The following is a 23,253-nucleotide window of genomic DNA, read 5'->3' as shown; positions in this document are numbered from 1 at the left end:
CCACTCCGGAGCTCCCACTCACCTCCGCCGCAGGTGTCCGGCTCCCTCGAGCCACCTCCGAGCCGGCGTCGGAGCCGCCCAGGGAGTGCGGGGCCCTCCGGGCCTCGCTGGAGCGAAGCGCCTCTAGCGGTGGGGGCGGAGCCCGGGGCGGGGAGCGGGAGTGGAGGCGGGAGCGGTGACGGCTGCGCGCCGGCATAGCTGCGGCCCCAAGCACTGGCGCGCGGACAGCAGCAAGAACCCAAACCGGAACTACTTCGAGAGGCGGGGTCCTACCGGTGGGAGGCGGGGTCTCCGTGGCAAGGGGCGGGGCCAAAACCGGAAGCGAGGTGGGCTCAAGATGAGCCTGAGTAAAAACAGAGATGGGAAGCCGCAAGCGGCGAGGGGGGGGAGCGGAGGACGCATGCGTCAAGCTTCAGGCCAACTTGGGAGGGGAGGAGGAGGAGTTAGTAGAGATGGGGCGGGGCCTATGGAATTGTTACCGTTGATTGCCTTTTCAACCTGACAGTTCCAAAGCTGTTGAATAGATTCCGAGTCCCTACTGGACAGAGGAGAGAAGCTCCATAGGGTTTCCAAGATTAAGTTTTTACCGGAGCCCCATCTTTCTCCCTCAGAGTGGCTGGTGAATTAGAACCACGGCCTTTGCAGTGAGCAGCGTCCCAGTGCTTAACCCACGGTGCCACCAGGCTCCTTCCTTATGCTAGTCTGTGTAAAACGGAATCGTTCTGACAATTCTCAAACCAGTTGCCTCTGAGTGGATTCCCACCCCAGGAGTGTCAGACCTGTGCCCCATAAGGTTTTCCATGGCGGATTTTTCAGAAGTAGAACTGCAGGCGTTTCTTCCAAGGTATCTCTGGGTGGACTTCGCACCCAGCACTTTCACTGTTTGCACAACTCCTGTGCCAACTTGAAGAGGTAGACATTATGACACAGAAGAGACAAGTAACTTGCTTGAGCTACGTCTGTTCATATGTCAAAGCCACTACCGGAAGCAAATCTCACTTTAGAACCTGTGCTCTTCTCACCGCCCTTCACCCTGAGGGAAGCCCCCAGCCCCCAGCCCAATCCAGGCCTGGAGGAGGCATAAACTAAGTTCGGAGCCAGGTTTTCCTGGGCTCCAGTCCCTCCTTAGCCCTGCTTCCTCACATGTTGCTGGTAACCTCAGTGGGCCTGGTGGTGATGGGGGCAAGTTGTGGTAGACATGAATGAAGACTGTTTCCATGGGATGCTCAATGGCCTTTCCCCCTAGGCTGGATCTAAGGGTAGGGGCTGATGGTGAGCCTTTTGCGCTATAGCTCACACCCCTTCCAGATCTCTCACCACCTGGGAGGTCACCTGGGAGACCATAAGACATCTCCTTATTTCTGTTGAAAGCCAGCCCTGGCAGCAGGGCAGAGAGAAGGGCAGTTTCTATTCTGGGCCCAAAGCCCCAGGCCACCTAGTGACGTCTTCCTCTTACCCATCTACATGTTTCTGATGGCAGTGAAGCCCTTTGGATCTTACCAAGAAGGGGGAACTAACCTCACCTCCATCTCCCCCTTTGACCTACAATGCCCTTCCAGCCTTCTCTCTCGAGACATTAGATGGCTTCACTATAAGGCCATTGCATTTCAAGCCTTTTCCCACAAACCCTGTGAGCACAATTTAGATGAGATCCTCTATGCCTCCTTTTCCTATTCCTTTGGCTCTAGAACTCAGGAAACTGCCCCTGTATCCCATAATCCAGACAAAAGACTCCTATCCAGTTTTTGACGTATTCAGTCATGCCGAGTTTTCTGGTTCTGTTTTAAACAATTCACCTGCAGAGACCGTCACCTCTTCGCCACCATGGATGTCTACTTTCCCGGGGGCCTCTTGTGCAAGACTCCAAATGTATTGATTCCACAAGTGTTTCTGAAGCACCTAGGATGTGTCTGGCCCTGGTTTGTTCTGTCCCACATAGGTCACTAGGAGCCACAGCTGACTGGAAGGCACCTAACAAAAGCAGCCTGTGCTTGACACCGCCTAACCTCTGTCTCATTTCATTCTCACAACAGTTCTCTGAGATGGGCGGAGTTATCCTTACTTTTCAGATGCAGAAACAAAGTGACTTGCAGAGGTCTCTGGTTTCCTATTTCTCGTGGTGACTTGCTGAGTCACTATCCTGGCCCACCTGCTCCTGCCAGTCTCCAGGAAGGAGAAATGACCCTGGGGAAACAGAGAGCAGTGACCTCAGAGGCAGAAGCAGTGTGCAGGCCTATGGCTGAGGCCTTGCCCTCAGAGCTGGGGAGAGAGGAAGCTGTGCCTTGCTCCAGTGTCCTGGAGCTGGAGGAGCTCTTGAGGGAGGGGAAGGTCTCCTGCAGCAGAGTGGATGAAGTATGGCCCAACCTTTTCATCGGAGATGTGTGAGTGATAGGTAGTGGAGAGGGTGAGGGAAAGGAGAGACCGTTCTTGGCTTTTTAGCAGGGATGGGGGAGGGATGAAAACTAAGAAGGATCTTTCTGCTCTGAGCATCCTAGGCCAGCGACTTAGTCCGGGACCTTCTGTGTTGTGGAGCTCTGGTGGCAGAGTGGGTTGACATTTGGACTGCAAAAAGCAAGGGCAGCGGTTCAAGCCTACTAACAGCTCTATCGAGAGAGATGAACCGTTCTGTTCTCACAAAGATTTACAGACTCTAAAACCCACAGGGGCAATTCTACTCTGTCCTAATAAAGTTGCTGGGAGCAAGGTTGCCCTGGACTGTAGACCATGTAATGACCTGGATCAGCCACCAGAGGGAGGGAGGGAAGGAGGACGGGGACTGCCTGCCTGAAAGAGACAGGCTTCTCAGAGGCCTCTGAAATCTTCCAGATATCCTAATCTATTGCAGGGGTGGGGAGGGCGGTGCTGGGGGAGTCAAGGCCTAGAGAATGGTGATTCATGGGGTAGAGAGAGAGCCACCCTTCCTGGTCCCATCTTATCTGGTCAACAAGTGGGTGAAGAAGCCCGAGTGAAGATGAATCAGGGAACATTCTAAACACTCACAGATTAGAAACAGGTAGGAGGTGGTGACCAGAAGAGTTCGGATGTGTGTGGGAGGGCATGAGTACAGAGGGTGGGGTGGCTAGGTCCTAAGGTTGAAACAATTCTTTCCTTCTACCTTGGCCAAGACAGGGACCTTGAGGATCTAAAAAGAAGTCCTTGCACTACCCAAACCTCTCACCAGGAAGGTTTGGGGTGGGCCTGTGGGCTGCAGACCCACGCTGGAGCTTGCTTGGGACCCTAATGATGCCTCCATTTCCCTGAAGCAGAGGTGCAGCTAAAGCCTCCTTGCTGGACCCCATGGCCCAGCAAGCATTCCTCCTTTCTGTCCTCCCAGGGCCACAGCAAATAACCGCTTTGAGCTGTGGAAGCTGGGCATCACCCACGTGCTGAACGCTGCCCACGGGGGACTCTACAGCCAGGGGAGCCCTGACTACTACGGCACCAGTGTGAGCTACCTGGGGGTGCCAGCTCACGATCTCCCCACCTTCAACATCAGTGCCTACTTCTCTTCTGCTGCTGACTTCATCCACCGTGCCCTCAGCACACCCGGGGGTAGGACTTGGGGTCTTTCTCCCACATTCCAGCCTGCTGGCCAGGGAGGATACGGTTTCTCCTTCAAGGGTCAATGGCCTCCCATTCCTGGTTTTTTAAAAAGCCAGAAATATTTGGGGGCGGGGGGTTCCTTCACTTTTACTCTCAGTGTTCCAACCCCATTACTTCAGGAATGGGAAAATGGTGAGTTAGCAGCAGTTCTAGGGCTGGAAGTCAATGCTCACAAGCAGCAAAACCAATGTTCTTTTTATACCATCACATACACATGCACACACACACACACACACACAACCCTTCAAATATCTATGGTACAACAATAGGGAAACTGAGGTTTATCCTGGGTGACAACCTTGCCCATTGCTACAAGACCCTGAGCAACCACTGTCCATCTCTTGACTTCGCTTTCTTCACCTGGGTGAGGGAATGACAAAGCTACCACCCATAGCACAATTTAACATTCAAAACACTTTAATATCCATTCATTCATTCACCAGCTATTTCCTAGGCCCTGAGTTAGATATTGGGAATTCACAGGTAAGCATGTCAGGGCCCCTACCTCCTGGAAGGGTTGCACATCCCGTGGAAAGGCAGGCAGACTGTGAAAGGGGCGGCGAGTGGTCCAAGGGGTAAAGGTGAAGGGTAGGGACCCTGAGCCCACTCAGGAAGAACGATGGGAGACCTGCATTTACAACAGGGCCACATGCAAAGATGATGAGCTGTGCTGTGATTCAGGCGACACCTTGAAGTAGTCAGGAAGGCCAAGTGAGGAAGCAACATTTCCATTCGAAGCCTGACGAGTGACTAGCAATGAGTCAGATCAAGAGCCGAGGAAAATTTCCTCCAGTAGTTGGAATAACATGTGTTAAAGCTGGGGCTTCTTGGACTTAACCAAATGTCCTAAGGGCATTGGGACTGAGTGAGAGCTCAGAACGGTCATCTGAGGGGTAGGGAAACCAAGGTCAAGTGGCATAAGGTAGTTCACAAAGAGAGTGTTCTCCGTTCTACTTGTGCAAGTAACAGCGAGGGTCTTCAAAAGCTGGCCAACTAGCATCTAAGGGGAAACTGTTAGAAGAATTCACGCCCGGCTGGTGACCCTAGTGCGTTTATAGAGAATCGCAGCTGTTTCAGGTTCTACAGTAAATGGAACACAAGCCAGACAGAGCCCACGGCACAGTTGCGGGACTGCGGCCTGGCCTCTCCCGACCATAGCCCAGCTGTGCTACATCGTGTAGCAGCCGCTGGGAAAGACAGAGCCCAGAGCAAATCCTCTGGCCTTTTCAGGGGCCCCGTTGTGAGGCGTGGTCGGCAACACTGGTCGACCCTATTGGCTGAATCAAATTCACCTGGCCTAGGTGGGCCAATCCAGGTGTAACGCCCACCTAGGTGTACCGCCCCTTCCTGGCCAGAAGCTAAAACTTCTGAGCATGCCTAATGGATGCCCCCGTTGTTAGCTACCTAACCAAATTATAGGTCTCTCCACATCTGTAGGAAAGAAGAGTGATGAAAATGGGAAGATACCTGGAAACAAAGTAGTCAGTCCAGTATACTAATAGACCAGGCAAACACTCACTAATAGGCCAGTCTCCACACCCCTGGGATCCGAAGAACTAGATGGTCCCTGGCTACTCTACCAACCACTCTGCAAAGGATCATTTTAGGACATCCTGGATAGAGTGAAAGAAAAATATAGTACAAAACCCAACGTCCGTCTTACTGGTCAATAGGGACTGATAGAACCCTTCAGACCACAACCCTTAGTCACCATTCAGTCCTGGAGGGGCAGCTCATGCCGGTGCTAGAATAGTCAACTCTTTACGATCAAACGGGCAGCGTGTGCAGAAAGACAGAGGCGAGAGGATTAGGAAGGAAGGAGGAGTGGAGACAGGAAACAGAGTACACAGAGGGGATTGCAATGGATGCGCTAAAACACAACGTGTATGAATCGTTGGAGGTAAGACTGATGATCTTTCCTGCAAACCTTCACCTAATTCACAGCGAAAAGTTAAAAATAAATACACAAAGCTTGAGACCAGAGACCATGAGAACTCCAAGGGACTGAAAGCTACCCAGTCTTCCTAGACTTAAGTAGAGCTTAGGGTTGGAGCGGAATCACCTGAGTTGAGATTGGAAGTCAGCAGGAACAGTTCCTGGAGGGCCTAGATAGTAGTGTGGACTTGGACCCCATCCCCAAAGAGAGGCTGGTCTACCCATTTGACAAATAAGGAAACTGAGGCCCATAAAGTCTGAATGACCTGCCTAAAGTAACAGATTGGGTCTCCACTCCTGCCCCTGGGAGGGCCCCCTGGGAAGGAACTGTCTTTCATGAAGATGTCTTTCTCAGCCAAGGTCCTGGTGCACTGTGTGGTGGGTGTGAGCCGCTCAGCCACGCTGGTCCTGGCCTACCTCATGCAGCACCATCAGCTGTCCCTGCGCCAGGCGGTGAGCACGGTGCGGCAACATCGATGGGTCTTCCCCAACCGAGGCTTCCTCCGCCAGCTTTGCCAGCTGGATCAGCAACTGCGGGGCGCAGGCCAGAGCTGAGAGGCCAGGTGAGGACTGGGCAGGGGTTGAAAGTCAGGTACGGGGCTGGGCAGAGGGCAAGGGGCAAATTAGAAGTAAGGGGTCAGGTTGAGATCCAGGCGAGGGCCTTGGGACGGGCCAAGTTCAGTGGTTGGTTGGCAGGGCTGTGTGCCTGGAAATGAGGGTTGAAGGGGCCAAGCCCACTGCCCAAGATGATGGGCTCCCTCACTGACCTAACATGTAACTAGGGCCTGGTTTAGGCAAACTCCCTCCTTACCCACAGGCCACCCAGCTTCTTCAGCCCTCAGAGAGAAAGAAGGAGATGGGAGATATAAAAAGAGGCTGGTGAGGCCCTCTTAGCTTATCTTAGAGCTTGCCTGTCCCGTGTTCTCAGCTGATAGGTGGTGGGGGCTCACCCTAGCTTCACCAAGGTCAGTCTTGGCACCTGTGGTCTGGCACTTCCAATACCTCTGCCAAGCCGATAACTCTGGCACTTCCTTCCCCTCAGGTCCATATCCAGCTGTGGTCTCAGGAAGAACAGGTCAGGCTTACCTGAAACTACATCTCATCTCAGCCAGTCTTCCTACTGCCACAAGGAAGGCGGGCATGTTCCCAAATGTGCTCCTTCGACCTGCCACGACCTCTAAAACCCTGCTCATTACAGGACTTCTCCTGTAACCCTCCTGTACTGGCCCCAGTCAGTTCTCTGCCATGTTCCCAGCACCTAAATCCTACCCGTCTCCTCTTTATTCTCCTTCGGATCGCAGATTGCTACAGAGGGATCCTCCCTACCCTTCTTCCTTGTCCAGTTCTGGAGACCCCTTTAGGACATAGAAGTCTTCTTGGAGCCTAGACAGACTCTTCCTACCTCGATTTACCCCGCCTTCTGGTTCTGTGTTCAGGGCAACTGAAACAAGAAATAGCCCCTGGTCCTTAAACTCCACAAAAGGAGCAGACCCCCAATGTTTTCTCTTCCCACGCTGACCTCCCCTGCAGGAGACCTTAGTGTCCCCACCTGCCCAATAGAGGGGGTGGGTTTCTCAGTATCGTGGTCCTTGCTGGCTCTTAGCAAGTTGGTCCCTGGCTCATGATGACCCAGTGTGCAAGAGGATCACACCAGTGTGGCCTGTAGGCTTTTCATTAGCTGATTTTTACAATTGATCTGAGTCCAAAGGATAAGAAGTAATCAACTGGTTTTGTATTTATTTTTAAAATTATTTTATTTAGGGCTCGTACAAGTCTTATCAAAATCCAGACATCCATCCATTTTGTCAAGCACATTTGTACATTTGTTGCCCTCATCATTCTCAAAACACTTTCTACTTGAGCCCTTGGTGTCAGCTTCTCATTTTTCCCTCTCCCTCCCCCACACTCCCTCATGAACCCTTGATAATTTATAAATTATTGCCTTTTTTGTTATGTCTTACACTGACTGATGTCTCTCTTCACCCACTAGGGCTGTATGCAGATCATTGTGATCAGTTCCCTCTCCCTCCCCACCCCCCACCGTCCCCTTACCCACCTGGTATGGTCCTGAGGGTTTCTCTCTCCTGGGTTCCTTGTGCTTCCAGCTCTTATCTGTACCCATATACGTGCTCTCTGGTCTAGCCTGATTTGCAAGGTAGAATTGGGGTCATCATAGTGAAGGGGTTAGGAAGCATTAAAGAACTAGAGGAAAGTTGTACATTTTATCAGTGCTATACTGCACCCTTACTGGCTCGTCTCCTCCCCGCAACCCTTCCATAAGAGGATGTCCAATTCCCTGCAGATGGGCTTTGGGTCCCCACTCTGCACTCCCCTCATTCACAATGATATGATTTTTTTGTTCTGGGGCTTTGATGTCTGATACCTGATCCTATCGACATCTCACGATCACACAGGCTGGTGTGCTTCTTCCATGTGGGCTTTGTTGCTTCTCAGCTAGATGGCCACTTGTTTACCTTCAGGCTTTTAAGACCCCAGACGCTATATCTTTTGATAGCTGGGCACCATCAGCTTTCTTCATCACATTTGCTTATGCACCCATTTTGTCTTCAGCAATCATGTCAGGAAGGTGAGCATCATAGAATGCCAGTTTAATAGAACAAAGTGTTCTTGCATTGAGGGAGTACTTGAGTAGAGTCCCAATGTCCATCTGCTACCTTAATACTAAACATGTAAATATATGTATAGATCTATTTCCCTATTGTTATATATAAATATATTTACATAAGTATATGCCTGTATTTAGACCTCTATAAATGCCTTTTGCCTCCTAGTTCTTTCCATTATTTCCTTTTACTTTCCTATTGCCCCACTATCATGTTCAGCCTTCATTTGAGTTTCAGTAATTCCTCTCGGTTACATTGCCCCTGATCAAGCCCTACCAGGCCTCCTACACCTTCCTCACCATTGATTTTAGATCACTTGTTCCCTTGTCCCTGGGTTTGTTAACACCCACTTCCTTTCTTCCGCCTCCCCCTGTTCCATGCCCCCCCCCTCCCCAAACTGTTGGTCCAGTTCTTTTCTCCTCCAGATTGTTTATACCACCTATCTTATCTAGATAGACCTGCAGAGATAATAATATGCACAAAAACAAAACAGAGCAAAATAAAGCAACAAAAGAAAAGAAAACAACAACAACAACAAAAAAAACAACAAACAACCCCCCTATAAATAGTATAAGTTCTGTTTGTTGACCTTTAGGAGTGTTTTTTGGTCGAGTTGATGGGGTGCCACATCCTGGCCCCACAGTCTATTTTTGGTATCCACTGGGGACTTCATTGCTCTGCTCCCCTGCTGTTCTGTTGCACACCCTTAGTGTTTTGCCTCAGTGTGGTGGGGTCAGATCTGGCACAATTCCCTCACTGTGTCTCCAGTGTTGTCCCCCAGAGTGCTATGGGTCATTGAGGGACATCATGTCTCGTGGTGGCCGGCCATATGGTCCTCTCTGTGCATTGACTGCTCTGAGCAGGGATAGCGTCCTCAAGGCATGGTGGGCCAGAACATGCTCCACTCTCTCCCCCACCTTTGTTTGCTCCTGTGTGCTCTGATTAGACATGTTCCACGCCCTGAGCTGTCGCTTCAGCCCTGCCCTCTGAAGTGAATTCTTCTGACGAAGGAGGCATCAATTGATTTTCGAAAGTAGATCACTCGACCTTTCTTTCTAGTCTGTCTTAGTCTGGAAGTTCCACCAAAAGGCTCACAGCCTACAAATGGTCACCAAGATATTGATTTAGTTTCTTGTACATCAACCTTCTGTTTTCTTGTAGTGCAGTTGGGGGGAGGGAGAGATGCTTTCCCCAGGATGGAGTGACTGTGGGAGCACCAGGTTTGTAAGGAAAGCTTCAAACCCACTGCCCACCACATCCAGGTTCACTGTCCTTGTCTGGTCCCAGCAGCACCGCCTTCCGTACAACCACATCCCCTCGGAAGGCCTGAAGACTATGACTGTTCTCTCATTCTTCCACACAACTCCAACTGCTGCTTCCCCTCCTGGTCCTTGTTTTTGTTTCCGAACACAGAGCTAACCCAAACAAAGGGGAGGCACTTTTGCAATGTTGAATCCTTTTTACATGCTGTCTGCGCATGAGCATTTGGGGAAAGTTAGGGCAAGATGTGGGGCTAGGTTTAGAGTTTGAGGGTGAGTGTTATGGGAGAAAAGTGGCTTGCACGTGGGGTTGGGAGTAGGCCTGGACACAGCTGAGTGGGAAATGTTTATCGTGCCCTCGTTGGGTATGGAGTAGAGATGGCCAGGAATGGCCTTCTTTCTCTCTCCCCGAGACAGATTTCAGAAACCCGGCAGAGCAGTAGATCATACTCAGTCATCCACTTCCTCAGTGTGGGAGCCTCAAACATTCGCTATCTGACCAGCATCTTTGCCCATAAGGCAGCTAATTTTATGGCAATCACGTGGCCAGGGCTACAGCAGTGCGCAACTCCTGGTGCTGCTGTTCACTAGGTGGCATCGACGACTGCAGGCGCGAGGAGTTATGATGCAGTGCACAGGCTGTGCAGTGGTACACAGCAGCTTTGGGCTGGGGACTCTTCTCTGTGAGAAGAACTCATCTTTCTCCATGAACCAGGCCCCCCAAACATGCGCCCTCATTGGTCCCTAGCACCTGCACTCACTGGTCCTTATACATGGGCAGCTAGCTCTTGCTTGTGCTTTGACGTGGTCCGTTGAGCTGGACCTGGGTTACCTGCTGGGACATGGAGCTCCTCTTTCCGCAGAGCCGGCCCCTACTCTCTGCCGTGGGCCTCGTGCGCGTTGCCACCCTGGTGCTGGTCCTGGTGGAGCCTCTGGGACAGGTGGATGCCCCGAAGAAGGTAAGAGTCTACTCTAGGGCCAGCTCCTTTGTCTCCTGACCACTGCCCACACCCCTTTCCGCCACCATCTTCTCTCCCCGCAGGTGGGAAAGGGCTGTCCTCTCAGTCAAACCTTGAGGTTCCACGGTCAGGAATCCCAAGTTCCCTGGGGAACAAGGGAAGCGAGATGGCCACAACTCCTCACCATAAGCTGCCTCCCCCAGGCTCCCTAGGACTTAGGGAGCTTCTGTAAAGAGCGGGTCCTAGATCACTGGAGTTGGTTAGGAGTATGTCTACACGTGTGTCTTTTACATGGAACTGAAAGTGAGGAGGAATGTCAAGGGATGACATAGGTGTCAGGGGGCTTTCATAGGCCTCAGGCCCTAGTTGAATTCAGTTAGCCTTGGGAGGGGCCTCGGTCTTACTGGCCTCAAGGAACAGCGAGGCCTGGACCCAGGATACCGAGTCCTGCCTTTGGTGGGAGGGAGGAGGGTTGGAATGGTTCCTGGCCAAACAACTTCTTGTGACCTCCAGCCTCAGTGCCCAAGGCCTGCAGACCAAAGTCTGCTCTGTATCTCACTTTTATCTTTGGCCCTGGTTTGGCTGGGCTACTTCCCTCAGCCTGAGTCTTCTAGTTCTAAAGTCTAGGCCAATCCTGAGCCCCCAGGGAAAGCAGTTGAGCCCCAAGTCTAATCCCAACCCCATTTTCATCCCATAACACTAACCCTCAAATTCTCCCTTCTCCCTGCCCCATGGTCTGTATTCCCAGCGGGAACCAGAGAGGAAGGTGCCTGACTGGCCTTGGGACTGATGAGTGGGCCAGGTGGGAGAAGCAAAGGGAGGTCAGAGGGGAAGGGACATGCTTTATAATTAAACTCAAATTTAAAAAATAGAAACAGCAGCCAGTGTGCAGAGACAGGCAGCTGGAAACCCACAGCACATGCTGCCCATCAGAGAAGACCACAGCCCCAGTCAACTACTGTCACAGGCGAGTCCCTCTGTTTCATGGGGGCCACCGAGCATGCTGGGTAAGCAGGGTCAGAATGCGCATGCCCACCAGGGGTATGGTATCAATGGGGAGGTCTGGGAGACCTAATGGGTCAGAGATAAAAAAGACCTGGGTTTAAATCCCGTCTTCCATCTTATCTTACAGGAGGTTTGACTATGTGCCCTTGGGCACGTTACTGAACGGCTCTGAGCCACAGTGTCCTCATTTTTAAAACGGGGACAATAAGATCAAGCATAAGAGCCTGTCGGCACAAGAGTTCATTGCTCAGTTACTGACCACAAGCTAGTGGTCCAAACCCACCCCATCGCTGGCTCACGGGAGAAAGATCTGGTGATCTGCAGCCTGCGATCACAGCCAGGGAAACCCTGCCGGACAGTTCCTTCTTTCTAACCTTATTGCGATTTGAATGCAGTTTCCAGAGCAAAATGATTGTTCATTCACAGTCCGTGCACATTTGTTTTGTGACACGAATGGCAGTCTCCCAGGGTGCCACAGCACGCTTGCCACCTCCTGTGTTTGCTGTTTCTTTCCTACCCATCCCTGCCTGCTTGCCCAGCTTTATTCCTGCACCGTGCCACCCTTTGCTCTCACACGGTTGGCTGTCCAAGGAGCGAGGACTTCTCTGGTGAGCCTGTGTGTTGTTTGGCTGAACGCTGAGCCATGAGGATGAGTTCCATTCCAGGCTTGCAGGGTGACTGACAACCATAGAAGGGGCCCTGGTGGTGCTGTCAGGCAAGTTTTGGACTGAGGTGACAGCCTGGGAGACCCTGTAGGGTCCCTGTGAGTTGGAACCAACCCGGGGGTAGCGGGTTTGGGTTTTGCTGTTGTTGTCTCAGCCTATGGGACAGTTCTATCACGTTGGACTACTGTGGGTCAAAAGCCAACTGGACCGCATGTGTCAGCAATAAAAGAATCTACACCTAAGGGAACTGCGAGGACTGACTGAGAGAACGTAAGCACCTTGCTCTTTGCTTGGCACCCAGTCCATGCTTAATAAGTGGTGGACATGATAACAACTCGGGCTGGGCAAAGAATGTGTCAAGAGACAGAAGGAGAAAGGAGACTGATTCTCACTGCACCTTGAGGAAGTTACCCTTTGCCAAGGAGTGCCAGAAATAGCAAGAATGCCAGTGACAGTAAGATGTGCCCTTTATTGAGCATCTCCCATGAGGGAGGTCCTGTGGTAGATGCTTTCCATTTATGATCTCACGGACTTCGCACGGATGACCTTGGCTCACAGAAAAGATCACACAGGTCCCAAGTAACAGCCTGGAGAGTCCCACCAAGTCCTATCACCTCCGAGAACGCTTTCTGCATGCAGGAGGTGCGGAAGGCCCTGGAGGAAATGGCCTGCCAGTGAGAGAGGGCAGGAGATGGGAAAAGCAAGCTAGAAAGCGCCACAGACAGAGCTTGTAAGGAGCAGCAAACAAAGAATAGGAAAGTCATGCTCCACAGTTCGCCACTCAGCTTCCTGGGGAGAGGGGGAGGGGGGATAAGTGGGGAGGGGCAAGGAGGAGCAGGGGGACAGAATGAGGGCTGGGGAGGGGGCTGGGGGTGGTGGGGGTGGTGGAGAGGACCTGGCCAGGCCTGTCCCTGTTGCATGCTGCACCATTCTTCACCCTGTGCCTTTGCCAAGGAGCTATGGGAGGAAATGTCAAGCAGGGCTCTCCACGGCCCAAAGGTGGGGACATCAGAAGCCAGGGAAGCCTGGAGTAGCCACCAACTCCCCTTCCTGGCTGTGCCGGACACCCCAAGGATGAGTCACTAGGCTGGTAGCGAGGCCCAACTCGAAGCATCAAGGCAGGCTGAGCCCCAAGTGGGAAAAAGCTGACAGGCAGAGGCGTGGCCGAGGGCACCAGGAATAAAGCCTTAGGACACAACTGGCAACTGATTGCTGCCAGCTGATTCTGACTCACAGTAACCCAATGTCACAGAGTCGAGCTTCCTCATCGGGCTCCGAATGCGGTTATCTTTAGGGAAGTAGGTTACCAGGCCTTTTCTCCGCTGTCGCAGGTGGTGCAAATCATCAGCGTTTTGTCCGCGAAATGCTATTGCACCATGAAGGTTTCTTCAGAACTTGATAACAAGTCCCATGAAATCCAACGAAAAGCGCTTTTCCCCCACATCTGGGCTGCGGTCCCCCAGAAGGCTGAAGGTTGAGATGTGGCCTAGATATCCCTAAACCTTTACTTCTGCGCTGGCTCCTCTTCCTCACAGGATGTCCAAGAAGAGCCTCGGGATCTAGCTTTGTCTCCATCTAAGCAGGAACCTGGCAGCTTGCTCCCAGACTTGAGTGGGGCAGCAAGGAGGCTAGTGGCCACCAGAGGGCGGCGTTACCCCATGCCAAACTCACCGGCCTACACCTTTCCTGTTAAGGGGCTTTCAGAAGTCCCATCTGGCTGGTCTAGGGCTCTTGCAGTGGCTCCAGACCAGTGTGTAAGTTAGACTCCCCTTAAACCCATGGTCTTCTTCCAACCCAACATACACACACCACTCTCTCTGTCCAGTAGCTACTGTTTACACAGCCCTTCTCTCATTCTCGCCCATATAAGCTCCAATTAGGCTGGCAAAGAGCAATTGCCCCAGAGAAGAACACAAACTTGCTAAAGAATGTCATCGTAGTCAGTGCCAACCATGACCAGACTTCACTGCCTCCCTCTAACATTTCTTTCCACCCCTCCAAGTAGCCTCCCATCTTCAAGGGTTTACAGGGCTAAGAGTCTTCCATGGCAAAGAGATGCCACAAAGCAAGAGGGGCTGGGGGTTTGTTTGGGGAGACGAAGTGCTTCAGCCCACAGTGTCCAAGGTCTGCTCTCAGGCCCCACCCCCATAGGCCCCAAGGGACCTGGAATTCTACACGCTTCACAGCATCTGTGTTCTAGGCGGAACCTGCCCAGCCAGCCCTGTTCTGCCCCAAGGGCTGAGTCCTACCTTGCTCATCTCCCCCCTCCCAGCCCCAGAGAATGTCCTAGGTAGGTGGCAGGCCACCCAGCCTGCCCTGAGAAGCCACAGTTGGGGATGAAGGGGAAATCTGGGTCTTCACTTCCACCCTACCTTCCAGTCACCCGCTGGGTGAGCTTGGCCAAGCCAGTGGCCTCCTGGATGCCAGTCTCCCTTCCTGTTCCTGGTACCCTCTACCAAAAAGAAAAGGCACTCATCCCAATGGGCACCTTCCCTAGCTACTGGTTCAGGGGACCAGGAACAGTTGGCCCAGATGGGTACTCCTTCCCACCACCGCACCAGGGCCACGTCCTGGTGCCACTGAACCCCCAGCTCTGCAGGGTCCCGAGTTCTGTCAGCCAACTGAATTCTGACACAACCCACCCCATCCGTGGGAGGCCTGACCTACAACAGCGGGGGTAAGGAGGACAAGCCCTGGGTTTACGGACTGATGTATCCCTCAGGAATGGCAGGTCCCCTTGAGGAGATGGTCCCCGGAGATGGGAAGGGAGGGGTATGGGGATGTGGTTGAAATAGTACAGAACTGGATTTATACCCCACCCTCCTTGGAAACCCCAAGGGGGCAGTTCTAGTCTGTTGTAAGGATTGCTCTGAGGCAGAACTGACTCGATGGCTGTGAGTTTGTTTGTTTGTTTGCCATTAATTAGACATCTATTGGTATATTGGACATTGGTAAAAAAATATCTGACCCTCGGTTTCCTTCTGCATAAAATGGAGGCTATGATACTCACTTTACACATTATGAAGAGATGAAATGGGTTAATTTTTGTGTGGCACCTGATCTAGAAAAGTCGGTAGAACAATCTGTGTGGAAATGCTGACAAGATCATCACCCTGATATGAGCCTGCCTTCCAAGCACCTGAAACTGGAAGAGGACAAGAGCCTTCGATGCCACAGAGATGCCACACAGAGAGAGGGTCTTAGGGTTAAGGGAAGGCCTGCCCTTGAAGTAGTGGGGATGGAGTCTTGAGATCAGCTACCCCGTTTGGAGGCCCTTTCCAGGAAGCCTCTGAGGGCCACTGTGTTCCCGAGTCTTCATTCAAAGTCTCAAATGATCAGCCACTTTAGGTAGGGCCTGCCCAAATGACTGCCACAAACAGGGAACACCAAGGGCCTCTTAGCCACAGTCTCCAACCCCAGTGGCCCTGATTTCAGAGGGATTGATTTCCTTGTTCCCTGGGGAGATGCTAGACCTTAGCCCGAGCTGAATGGGTCACTAGCTGCGGACTCTATCACAGCCCATCAGGGGCCCCTGAGCACTGTGTCTCAGTGGGCCTGCCCTCAGCCTGCCCCACACTTGGGGAGCTTATGCCCTGCCCTACAGCCACCACTGTGATGCCTCCTTTTGTCTAGGATGAACTCAATGCAGAAGCAGGACTTCAGGAGGCCCAAGATCCATGGGGCGGTCCGGGTGATCCCCTACCAGGCACCCACTTTGGCCTCACTGCAACGGCTGCTGTGGGTCCACCGGGCTACGATGTTGACACACATTGATGAGGTCTGGCCCAAACTCTTCCTGGGAGATGCGTAAGTAAGGCCCTTCAGTGTTTGGGGGACAGAAGCGAACCCCTCTTCACCTCCCACCATCTTTTTCCATACGTTGATCTCATTACTAATGTCGTTTTTAACTGTGAGGCATAGCATTCATTAAAAAAGTACAGGCCTGGAGTTGATGCATGCTGCCCCTGGGGCCCAGGGAGGCAGTGTGTGACTGAGAAGCCAGCATAGGAGTAGGTGTCCAGGAACCTAGTTCTTAGCTCTGGCTACACCACTAATCTTCTGCCACCTTAAGTGTGATTCTTAACTTTTAAAAAAAATTATTTTATTGGGGCTCGTACAATTCTCATCACAACCCATACATCCATCCATCGTGTCAAGCACATCTGCACATTTGTTGCCCTCATCATTCTCAAAACATTTGCTTCCCACTCTAGCCCCTAATATCAGTTGCTCATTTTCCCCCCTCCCTCCCTACTCCCCCCTCCCTCATGAACCCTTCATAGTTCATAGATTATTATAGTTTTGTCATATAGTTACCCTGTTTCCCTCCGCCCTCTTCTCTGCTGTCCATCCCCCAGGGAGGAGGCAATACTTAGATTCTTGTAATTGGTTCCCCCTTCTGCCCCACATTCCCTTCAACCTCCAGGCATCGTCCCTCTCACCACTGATTCTGAAGGAGTCATCTGTCCTGGATTCCCTGTGTTTCCAGTTGCTCTCTGTACAATGTACATCCTCCGGTCCAGTAACTTTTCTTGTGCTCAGTCCCCCCATCTCACGTTGTCTTCCAGCTCTAAAAAGCCATGATTCTATGAGTACATGCCAGCCTGCCACCTGCAGTGCAGCCTCAGGCCCTCTCAGACAAGAGGCTGGGTGAACTCCGGCTGTCCCTAAAACCCAGCCGTGCAGCACTCTCGTGTGACTCACGCCTTAAGGGCACTACCTCCATTTTCTAATCCATCAAGTGCTGAATTTGTTGTGCTGGCTCTCTTTCAAGTTAATATCCCGGTATTATAAAAATCAAGAAACACATTGAAAACAGATCTTTAAGTGCATAAGGTCAAAAAATAGGACCTGGACCCCTGAAAGCCCTGCTGAGGCCTCCTCGCCCAAGCTCCTGCGCTCTGCCCTGTAGGTGGCGCCCTCCTAACGGCTGAGGTCATCCTGTCCTCCCTCTCTGCCTTCTGCTGGGACGTTAGAACCGGAATCTCTACGGCAAATCAAGGCCTTTTCCCTCAAAGCTTTCTTAAAACTTAGGAAATATGGATAACTACATATGGATTTCAGAAAATATACTTAATTTTTAGAAAATGAATTGTTAGTATAACAAGTTGCTTCCTCACATACAGGTACTCCATAATCAAATCCTTGGGAACTTTACAAATAGGCATACACAGATAGGACTTTATGAACGGTATGACACTAGGAAACTTTTTAATAATCTACTTTCCACAGAAAGCATTTTTCATGGACTCACATTACATAATTTGCCCCACCACAGCACGTGCTGCCACGGCCACGGCCACTGCGGCCACCAGCAGCTCTGCAGTTCAGTGGTGGCGTAGGGTTTCATCACTTACAGACAAGCTCTATAGCAACTACATAGTAGTCTGGGTTTTCATCCTTTTAATTTTTCATAATTGTCTCTAGATTCATATGTGCCTGGGTACATTTTGGATGGTTTGCTTAGTTCAGTTCCTATAAGGAGAATTTCTGCAGCAATGTGTACACACTTAATTATCTATCCACTCATTTATTTACACATGCACAAACATGTGGCCAAACTACTCTCCAGAAAAGTTGCTCTGAGTTCAACATCATCTTAAAAACTTTCACTGGAGAAGTCCTTTAGCCCAGGTTAACCCCCTGGTTCTATTATCTGCCCAGATTGGGGGATGGGGGTCGAGGAGGGAGAGGAGGTCAGTGGCTGCTCAGCCAGAACCAGAACTGCCCTCTTAATTACTCTTGTGCTTTCTCTTCCAGGTACGCAGCCCGGGATAAAAACAAGTTGTCCCAGCTGGGCATCACCCATATCGTGAATGCTGCTGCGGGCAAGTTTCAAGTGGATACCGGTGCCAAGTTCTACAGAGGCATGGCTTTGGAGTACTACGGCATCCAGGCAGAAGACAACCCCTTCTTTGACCTCAGTATCTACTTTTTGCCTGTTGCTCGATATATCCAAACAGCCCTCAGTGTGCCCCAAGGTGAGCCGCAGGGGAAGGCACTGGGGTGGGGTGGGATGGGACTTCTGGGAAGTGACTTTCTAGTGGCACTGACGGGTAAGATGCCAAGAGTCACACACCTTTTCAACAACCCTCCCACCCCTACTAACATTTCAGCCCCTTTAGTGACTACCTAGAAAGCAGCCATCACAACGAAGGGCCAATGTGGTAATCAGTGTCATCCTATCACACGTGTGGTTGGGCTGCAGCTAGAAGATCTACTCAAAGGTTCTTGAGCACACCCCTCTAAGGGGAGGCATTAACATAGGGCTGCAGGGCCACGAGAGAGACACACCTTGGTGTGGGCTAGGGAGAGCGGAGAAGGTAAATGGACATCCCCTGTTACTTGATGCAAATCCAGGGGACCCTGAGAATATAGCCCAGAGCTGCAAAGGAGATAGAGGAAGTCGTCTCGATTAAGAAAAGGGCATCCCAGTTGCCAACTGTAGACTTGTTATTAAATTGCTGTATGACCCTTCACTTCTCTGGGGCTCTGTTGCCCCAGGTTGCTGTGATGGGCGGTCTGGGTGATGAGTAGAGGTGTCTCTGATTCCCACAGGGATGGGTGGTATGAGAGAGGTAGCTGACGCCAGCTTGGGTTTCCCTACAGGCCGAGTGCTGGTTCACTGTGCCATGGGGGTTAGTCGCTCCGCCACGCTGGTCCTGGCTTTCCTCATGATCTACGAGAAGATGTCATTGGTGGAGGCCATCAAGGTGGTGCAGGCCCATCGCGATATCTGCCCCAACACGGGCTTCCTCCGACAGCTCCAGCTTCTGGATAACCAACTGTGGCGAGACACAGGGCGCCTTTGACCTTAACCACCAGCCAGGAACTCTGACCCTCTGGCCAGCATGGCCCAACCCAACTATCCTGACCCTGGGGACAGCAGCCTCCATTGTTTCCCCAGATCCTGAGACCTAACCAGCAAGTGAGGGCTTCCAGGAAGCAGAGGCAGGGCTACTGGATGGTAACCTTTAGCTAGGAGATTTCCCTGACCCAATTCAGAGATTCTTTATGCAGAAGAGAGTAAAGTCTGTCTCTATAATAAAGGATGCATCATACTAAAGACAGAAGACCTTGTGGTGGTTTGTGAGGTAATGGCGTATTCCCAGAATGGCTTAGTGATGTTTCGAGGGTGGTTGGTATTGTTAGGTGCTACGTTCCACTTCATAGGGGCCCTGTGTCCAAGAGAACAAGCACTGCGTGGCCCTGCGCCATCCTCACAAGTGTTCTGTTTGAGCCCATCGTTGCAGCCACTGTCAATCCATCTTGTCTAGGGCCCTCTCTTTTCCCCGGCTCCTCTACTTTACCAAACATGTCCTCCAGGGACTGGTCTCTCCTGAGACCATGTCTAAAGTACATGAGACAAAGTCTTGCCATTCATGCTTCTAAGGAGCATTCTGGCTTTATTTCTCCCAAGATAGATTTGTTTGTTCTTTTGGCAGTCCATGGTACTTTCAACATCCTTTGCCGGCACCATAACGCAAAGCAGCAAATGTTCTTCGGTCATCCTTAGACAGTGTCCGACTTCCACATGCACATGAGGCCATCGAAAATACTATCCTAAAATACTATCCGTTGGGTCAGATACACGTTAGTCTTCAAAGGAACATCCTTGGGAGTTAACTTGGGTGAAAGGGGAGAGATTAGACAATAAGAGAGCAGGGTATATAAAAAAATAATGGAGACAGGGCAAGGCATTGGAAAGTTTGCAAGTATTAAAGGCAACAGAGGCAAATACTTGAACATAGACAATCCTGCAATAGTGGTGATCTTTCGGTAGATGCTTAGATAGATGTGTAGGCTGCACAGGTGCTGGGTGGAAGAGTTTGAATATACCCACAAACACATAGAGATTTGACAGAGGCTAGCTCTGCATGTGTTTGTTTCTTTGTTGCATATATTTCCATGAATGTGATGGAGCACAGAGAAGACAGTTATTAAAACTTCTTAGACATAATCAAACTCCCTGAGGGAATGAGTCACTGGACCTGGGGGATCAGTACCATAATTTGGGGGATACCAAGGTCTATGGGCATAACATGGCTCACAAAGACAACGTTCTATATCCTATTTGAGTGAGTAGCAACTGGGGGTCTTCCATGCTCATGTGCAGCCATCAAAGGTGTAGCCATCGGTCGCTCCCCACCCAGAGGAAAGAAGAGTGATGACAATCAGAAGAGCTGTGGAGATCTTAGTCAGTGGTTAATTGGATCATGCAAACATCAGTCTCCATGACCCTGAGACCAGAAGAACCCTGTAGTGCCCAGCTACTACGACTGATGATATGAGGGGTACCCAAAAAACCCAGAATTTTTTTCAAAGCTATGTATTTAATTTTGTTTTTACAAAACAACCTATCACCTTTAAAGTACTCTCCATTACACTTAATACACGCTGTTCTCTTAAATCAGCCATCACAAAAAATGAGGTTCAAGCAAAACTGCTTTTCTGAAAAATTTACTGTGACCCGAGAGAACTCCCCAGGTGATGCCACTGGGTGCACTAACTCAGAGTGAGTTGCTAGATGCTCACCTAGTGGGGAAAGTGAAAGCTCCACTCCACCCAGCAAAATTACAGTTTTTGCGGGGGTACCTCCTCATATTGCAAAGTTTTGAATAGAGTAGGAGAAAAATGTGGAACAAAACTCAAACTCATAAAGTAGACCAGGTTTGCTAGTCAGAAAGAGATAGGTAGAACTCCAGAGACTATGGCCCGTAGTCACCCTTCGATTCTGTGACTGAACCATCCCCGTGCTTTAAAATATCAACCACAAAAGTTCTAAAGGGCAGCATTAACCCAATGTCAAAGTTCAGAGGGTTAGGAAAGAGAAAAAATGGAAATAGGAAACAGGAAAAGGGGAATGGGTTTGAAGAGATTGCAATGGATGAATTGAAACAAAAATGTGCATGAATTGTTGAATGTAAGCTGTTGATCTGCTCTGTAAAACTTAACCTAATTCACACACACACACACACACACACACATACACACACGTCTGAATAACAATAAAAGATAAATGCTGCACTATCCTCTCAGTAACCACCCAATCAAAATACTCTGTGTACACAAATAGCATCTCTTGGATGCAATCAATCTTTTATTTTTACAAGAGTTGACTAAAATTATAGACACCTAAAAATAAGAACATTAAATAAAAGGATAGTTTGGGAGGAGACACACCAGAAATCCCTGGCAAATGGTGGTTTTCTGAAGGAACAAGACTTAGCTCTGAATGTTTAGTTTTCATGCTCTGGTAAAATAAAACAATACAGAAAACTCCTGGGCCCCTCATCTTTAAATCGCACATATCCCAAGACATTTGTGAAAATAGACTGGGTTGCTCTCCTTCTGTCTCTCTGATTGCTCCTCGGGTGTTGGACTGCAAACTGCAAGGCCAGCAGTTCAAACCCACCAGTTGCTTCATGGGAGAAAGATGAGGTGATCTGCCCCCATAAAGAATTATAGACCCCCCCCAAAAAAAGAATTATAGCCACCCCCCCAAAAGAAGAATTTTAGCCCCTTATCATCAAACAAGCAGCCATCTACGTGAGGCATCAACTAAGTCCACATGGAAGAAGCATACCAGCATGTGACCCAAGGATTATAAGTAATATAATCCAAATCCAAAGGAGGGAGTGGTATCAGAGCTTAAATTGTGAACTCTTGGTTTGTAGAGGGCTGTGGGTGACAGTGGAAGCCCAAAATCCATTTTCCAGATCTACACATAGAATAGACCTCCGGTGATTTCCCTCTTACCCTAGTGGAGGGATATGAATCGTCTGGTCATCAGAGAGAGAATATTGTAGAGATAATAATTGTAGATCAAATGTAACATCTGATTTGAATGGTTAAAATGTAACCACTGACTTGATCCCCCACCCTTTTTACAGGTATATTAGCACATAATCATACAATTCAATAGTCCAATCATATCAAGAATTGTACAATCATTACCACATCAATTTTAGAACATTTTCCTTTTTTATTGCATGATTAAACAGCTTTAAAAATGAGTTGTGTAATCACAATCAGTTCTAGTGCTCCCTCCCCCTTCCTGCATACCTTGTTTGCTCCCCAAATCCCCTCACCCCCGTCTCCCACCCTTCATCAGTTATAATCTCTATTCATCTAATCCTTCTGTGCGAAACAATAAAAACCAAAATAAAGTAGTAAGGATAAACTAATAATATAAACATACAAATAATAAGTAAGAAAGAAAAGATGAAGTATTTTGACATGCATAAGTGATGTAATTTCAGCTTTTCAGCATGTCCCAGTCGTCTATCTCCTCCATTACATTTGGTAGTCTAAGTACGTCCTTCAAGAGGGCCCTTCATTTTGTTCCAGCCTTCTCCTTGATGATCCTGAGAGCCCAGGACTTTAGATTTATTCAGGTCTTGAATCCACCTTGAGTTCATGTTTGTGCATGGGTAAAGATAGGGGTCTTGTTTCATTTGTCTGCAGATGGAAACCCAGTTTGTCCAACACCGTGTGTTGAAGAGACTCCCTTTCTCCATTGGATAGTTCTGGGTCTTTCATCAAAGATTAGTTGCCCGTAGGCTGATGCATTGATGTCTGGGTTTCCTGTTCTGATTCATTGGTCCATGTTTTGACTACTGTGGCTCAGTTATGTCCAGTAGACTTTTGGTGGAGATTATGGGGTTTTGTTTTTGCTTATTCCCTTTATGGACATGGTTTATTATCAGGTGCACGTGGGCAAACCACTGAGAACGGAGGGTGGAGGGCCAACAGACCAGACGTTGGGCTGGGTAATCTCAATTAGCCTGGAGGAGGGTATTGCGTTCCTGGCATGCTGACCAGTAAACCTGTGATGATGATTAACCCCGGGAAGATGAGGAGGCTGAAGACCAGGGCACCGATGTTCAGGCCCCTGGCGGTGGACACGTGTCTGGGTGTCTCTGGGTCTCAATCATGTCGCCCACCGTCTTCCAGTCCCGAGACTTCACCACGGACGGAGGCCACGTGCCGCAGGTTCTGGTATGTCTGACCAATAGGTTTCAGCTGCGACTAATCCTGAGACTAATACCTGGCACGTGATCACTGCTAGCAGAGCAGTGGAAACAACCTCAGCGGTGGGTGCCCTTCCTTGGGAAGCCACAATGTCAAGGCTCTGCTGCTGAGCTTCTTCAGTTGTCCCCAGGTCGCGGGAAGACAGTGCGGGTGACGAATAGGTCCCGGC

General features: G+C 50.2%; 3 protein-coding genes across 3 annotated transcripts in view; 2 read left to right on the top strand and 1 right to left on the bottom strand.

Annotated features, from left to right (window-relative positions):
• SAMD8 (sterile alpha motif domain containing 8) overlaps positions 1–120 on the bottom strand; it is a 92,872-nt gene extending 92,752 nt beyond the window's left edge. The window contains exon 1 of the mRNA XM_004701191.4: positions 23–120. The gene's annotated coding sequence lies outside the window, so the exon portion shown is untranslated. The remainder of the gene's footprint in view (positions 1–22) is intronic.
• A 2,115-nt stretch (positions 121–2,235) lies between these two features.
• LOC101649267 (dual specificity protein phosphatase 13-like) lies at positions 2,236–6,093 on the top strand. The gene is made up of 3 exons (XM_004701190.1): positions 2,236–2,381; positions 3,335–3,552; positions 5,894–6,093. Exons 1-3 carry the CDS (start codon positions 2,236–2,238, stop codon positions 6,091–6,093), a joined length of 564 nt encoding a protein of 187 aa, XP_004701247.1.
• Positions 6,094–11,270: 5,177 nt separating this feature from the next.
• LOC101648949 (dual specificity protein phosphatase 13-like) lies at positions 11,271–18,862 on the top strand. The gene is made up of 4 exons (XM_004701189.1): positions 11,271–11,347; positions 15,684–15,857; positions 17,811–18,031; positions 18,660–18,862. The coding sequence occupies exons 2-4, from the start codon at positions 15,685–15,687 to the stop codon at positions 18,860–18,862; spliced, it is 597 nt and encodes a 198-aa protein (XP_004701246.1). The 5' UTR covers positions 11,271–11,347; position 15,684.
• Positions 18,863–23,253: the final 4,391 nt, after the last annotated feature.

Source organism: Echinops telfairi, unplaced genomic scaffold (genome assembly GCF_000313985.2).
Source record: "Echinops telfairi isolate 266 unplaced genomic scaffold, ASM31398v2 ScPeMD7_70;HRSCAF=299, whole genome shotgun sequence".
Taxonomy (NCBI): domain Eukaryota; kingdom Metazoa; phylum Chordata; class Mammalia; order Afrosoricida; family Tenrecidae; genus Echinops; species Echinops telfairi.
The sequence above is the reverse complement of the archived record's forward strand: the minus strand, read 5'-3'. Positions and strand labels throughout refer to the sequence as shown.

Excerpts from the sequence above, each read along its gene's own strand:
- LOC101649267 (XM_004701190.1), top strand. The coding sequence starts at position 2,236 with ATGGCTGAGGCCTTGCCCTCAGAGCTGGGGAGAGAGGAAGCTGTGCCT. Across the intron at positions 2,382-3,334 it reads AACCTTTTCATCGGAGATGT|GGCCACAGCAAATAACCGCT; the intron begins GTGAGTGATAGG and ends CTGTCCTCCCAG. Across the intron at positions 3,553-5,893 it reads TGCCCTCAGCACACCCGGGG|CCAAGGTCCTGGTGCACTGT; the intron begins GTAGGACTTGGG and ends TGTCTTTCTCAG.
- LOC101648949 (XM_004701189.1), top strand. The coding sequence starts at position 15,685 with ATGAACTCAATGCAGAAGCAGGACTTCAGGAGGCCCAAGATCCATGGG. Across the intron at positions 15,858-17,810 it reads AAACTCTTCCTGGGAGATGC|GTACGCAGCCCGGGATAAAA; the intron begins GTAAGTAAGGCC and ends TTTCTCTTCCAG. Across the intron at positions 18,032-18,659 it reads AGCCCTCAGTGTGCCCCAAG|GCCGAGTGCTGGTTCACTGT; the intron begins GTGAGCCGCAGG and ends GTTTCCCTACAG.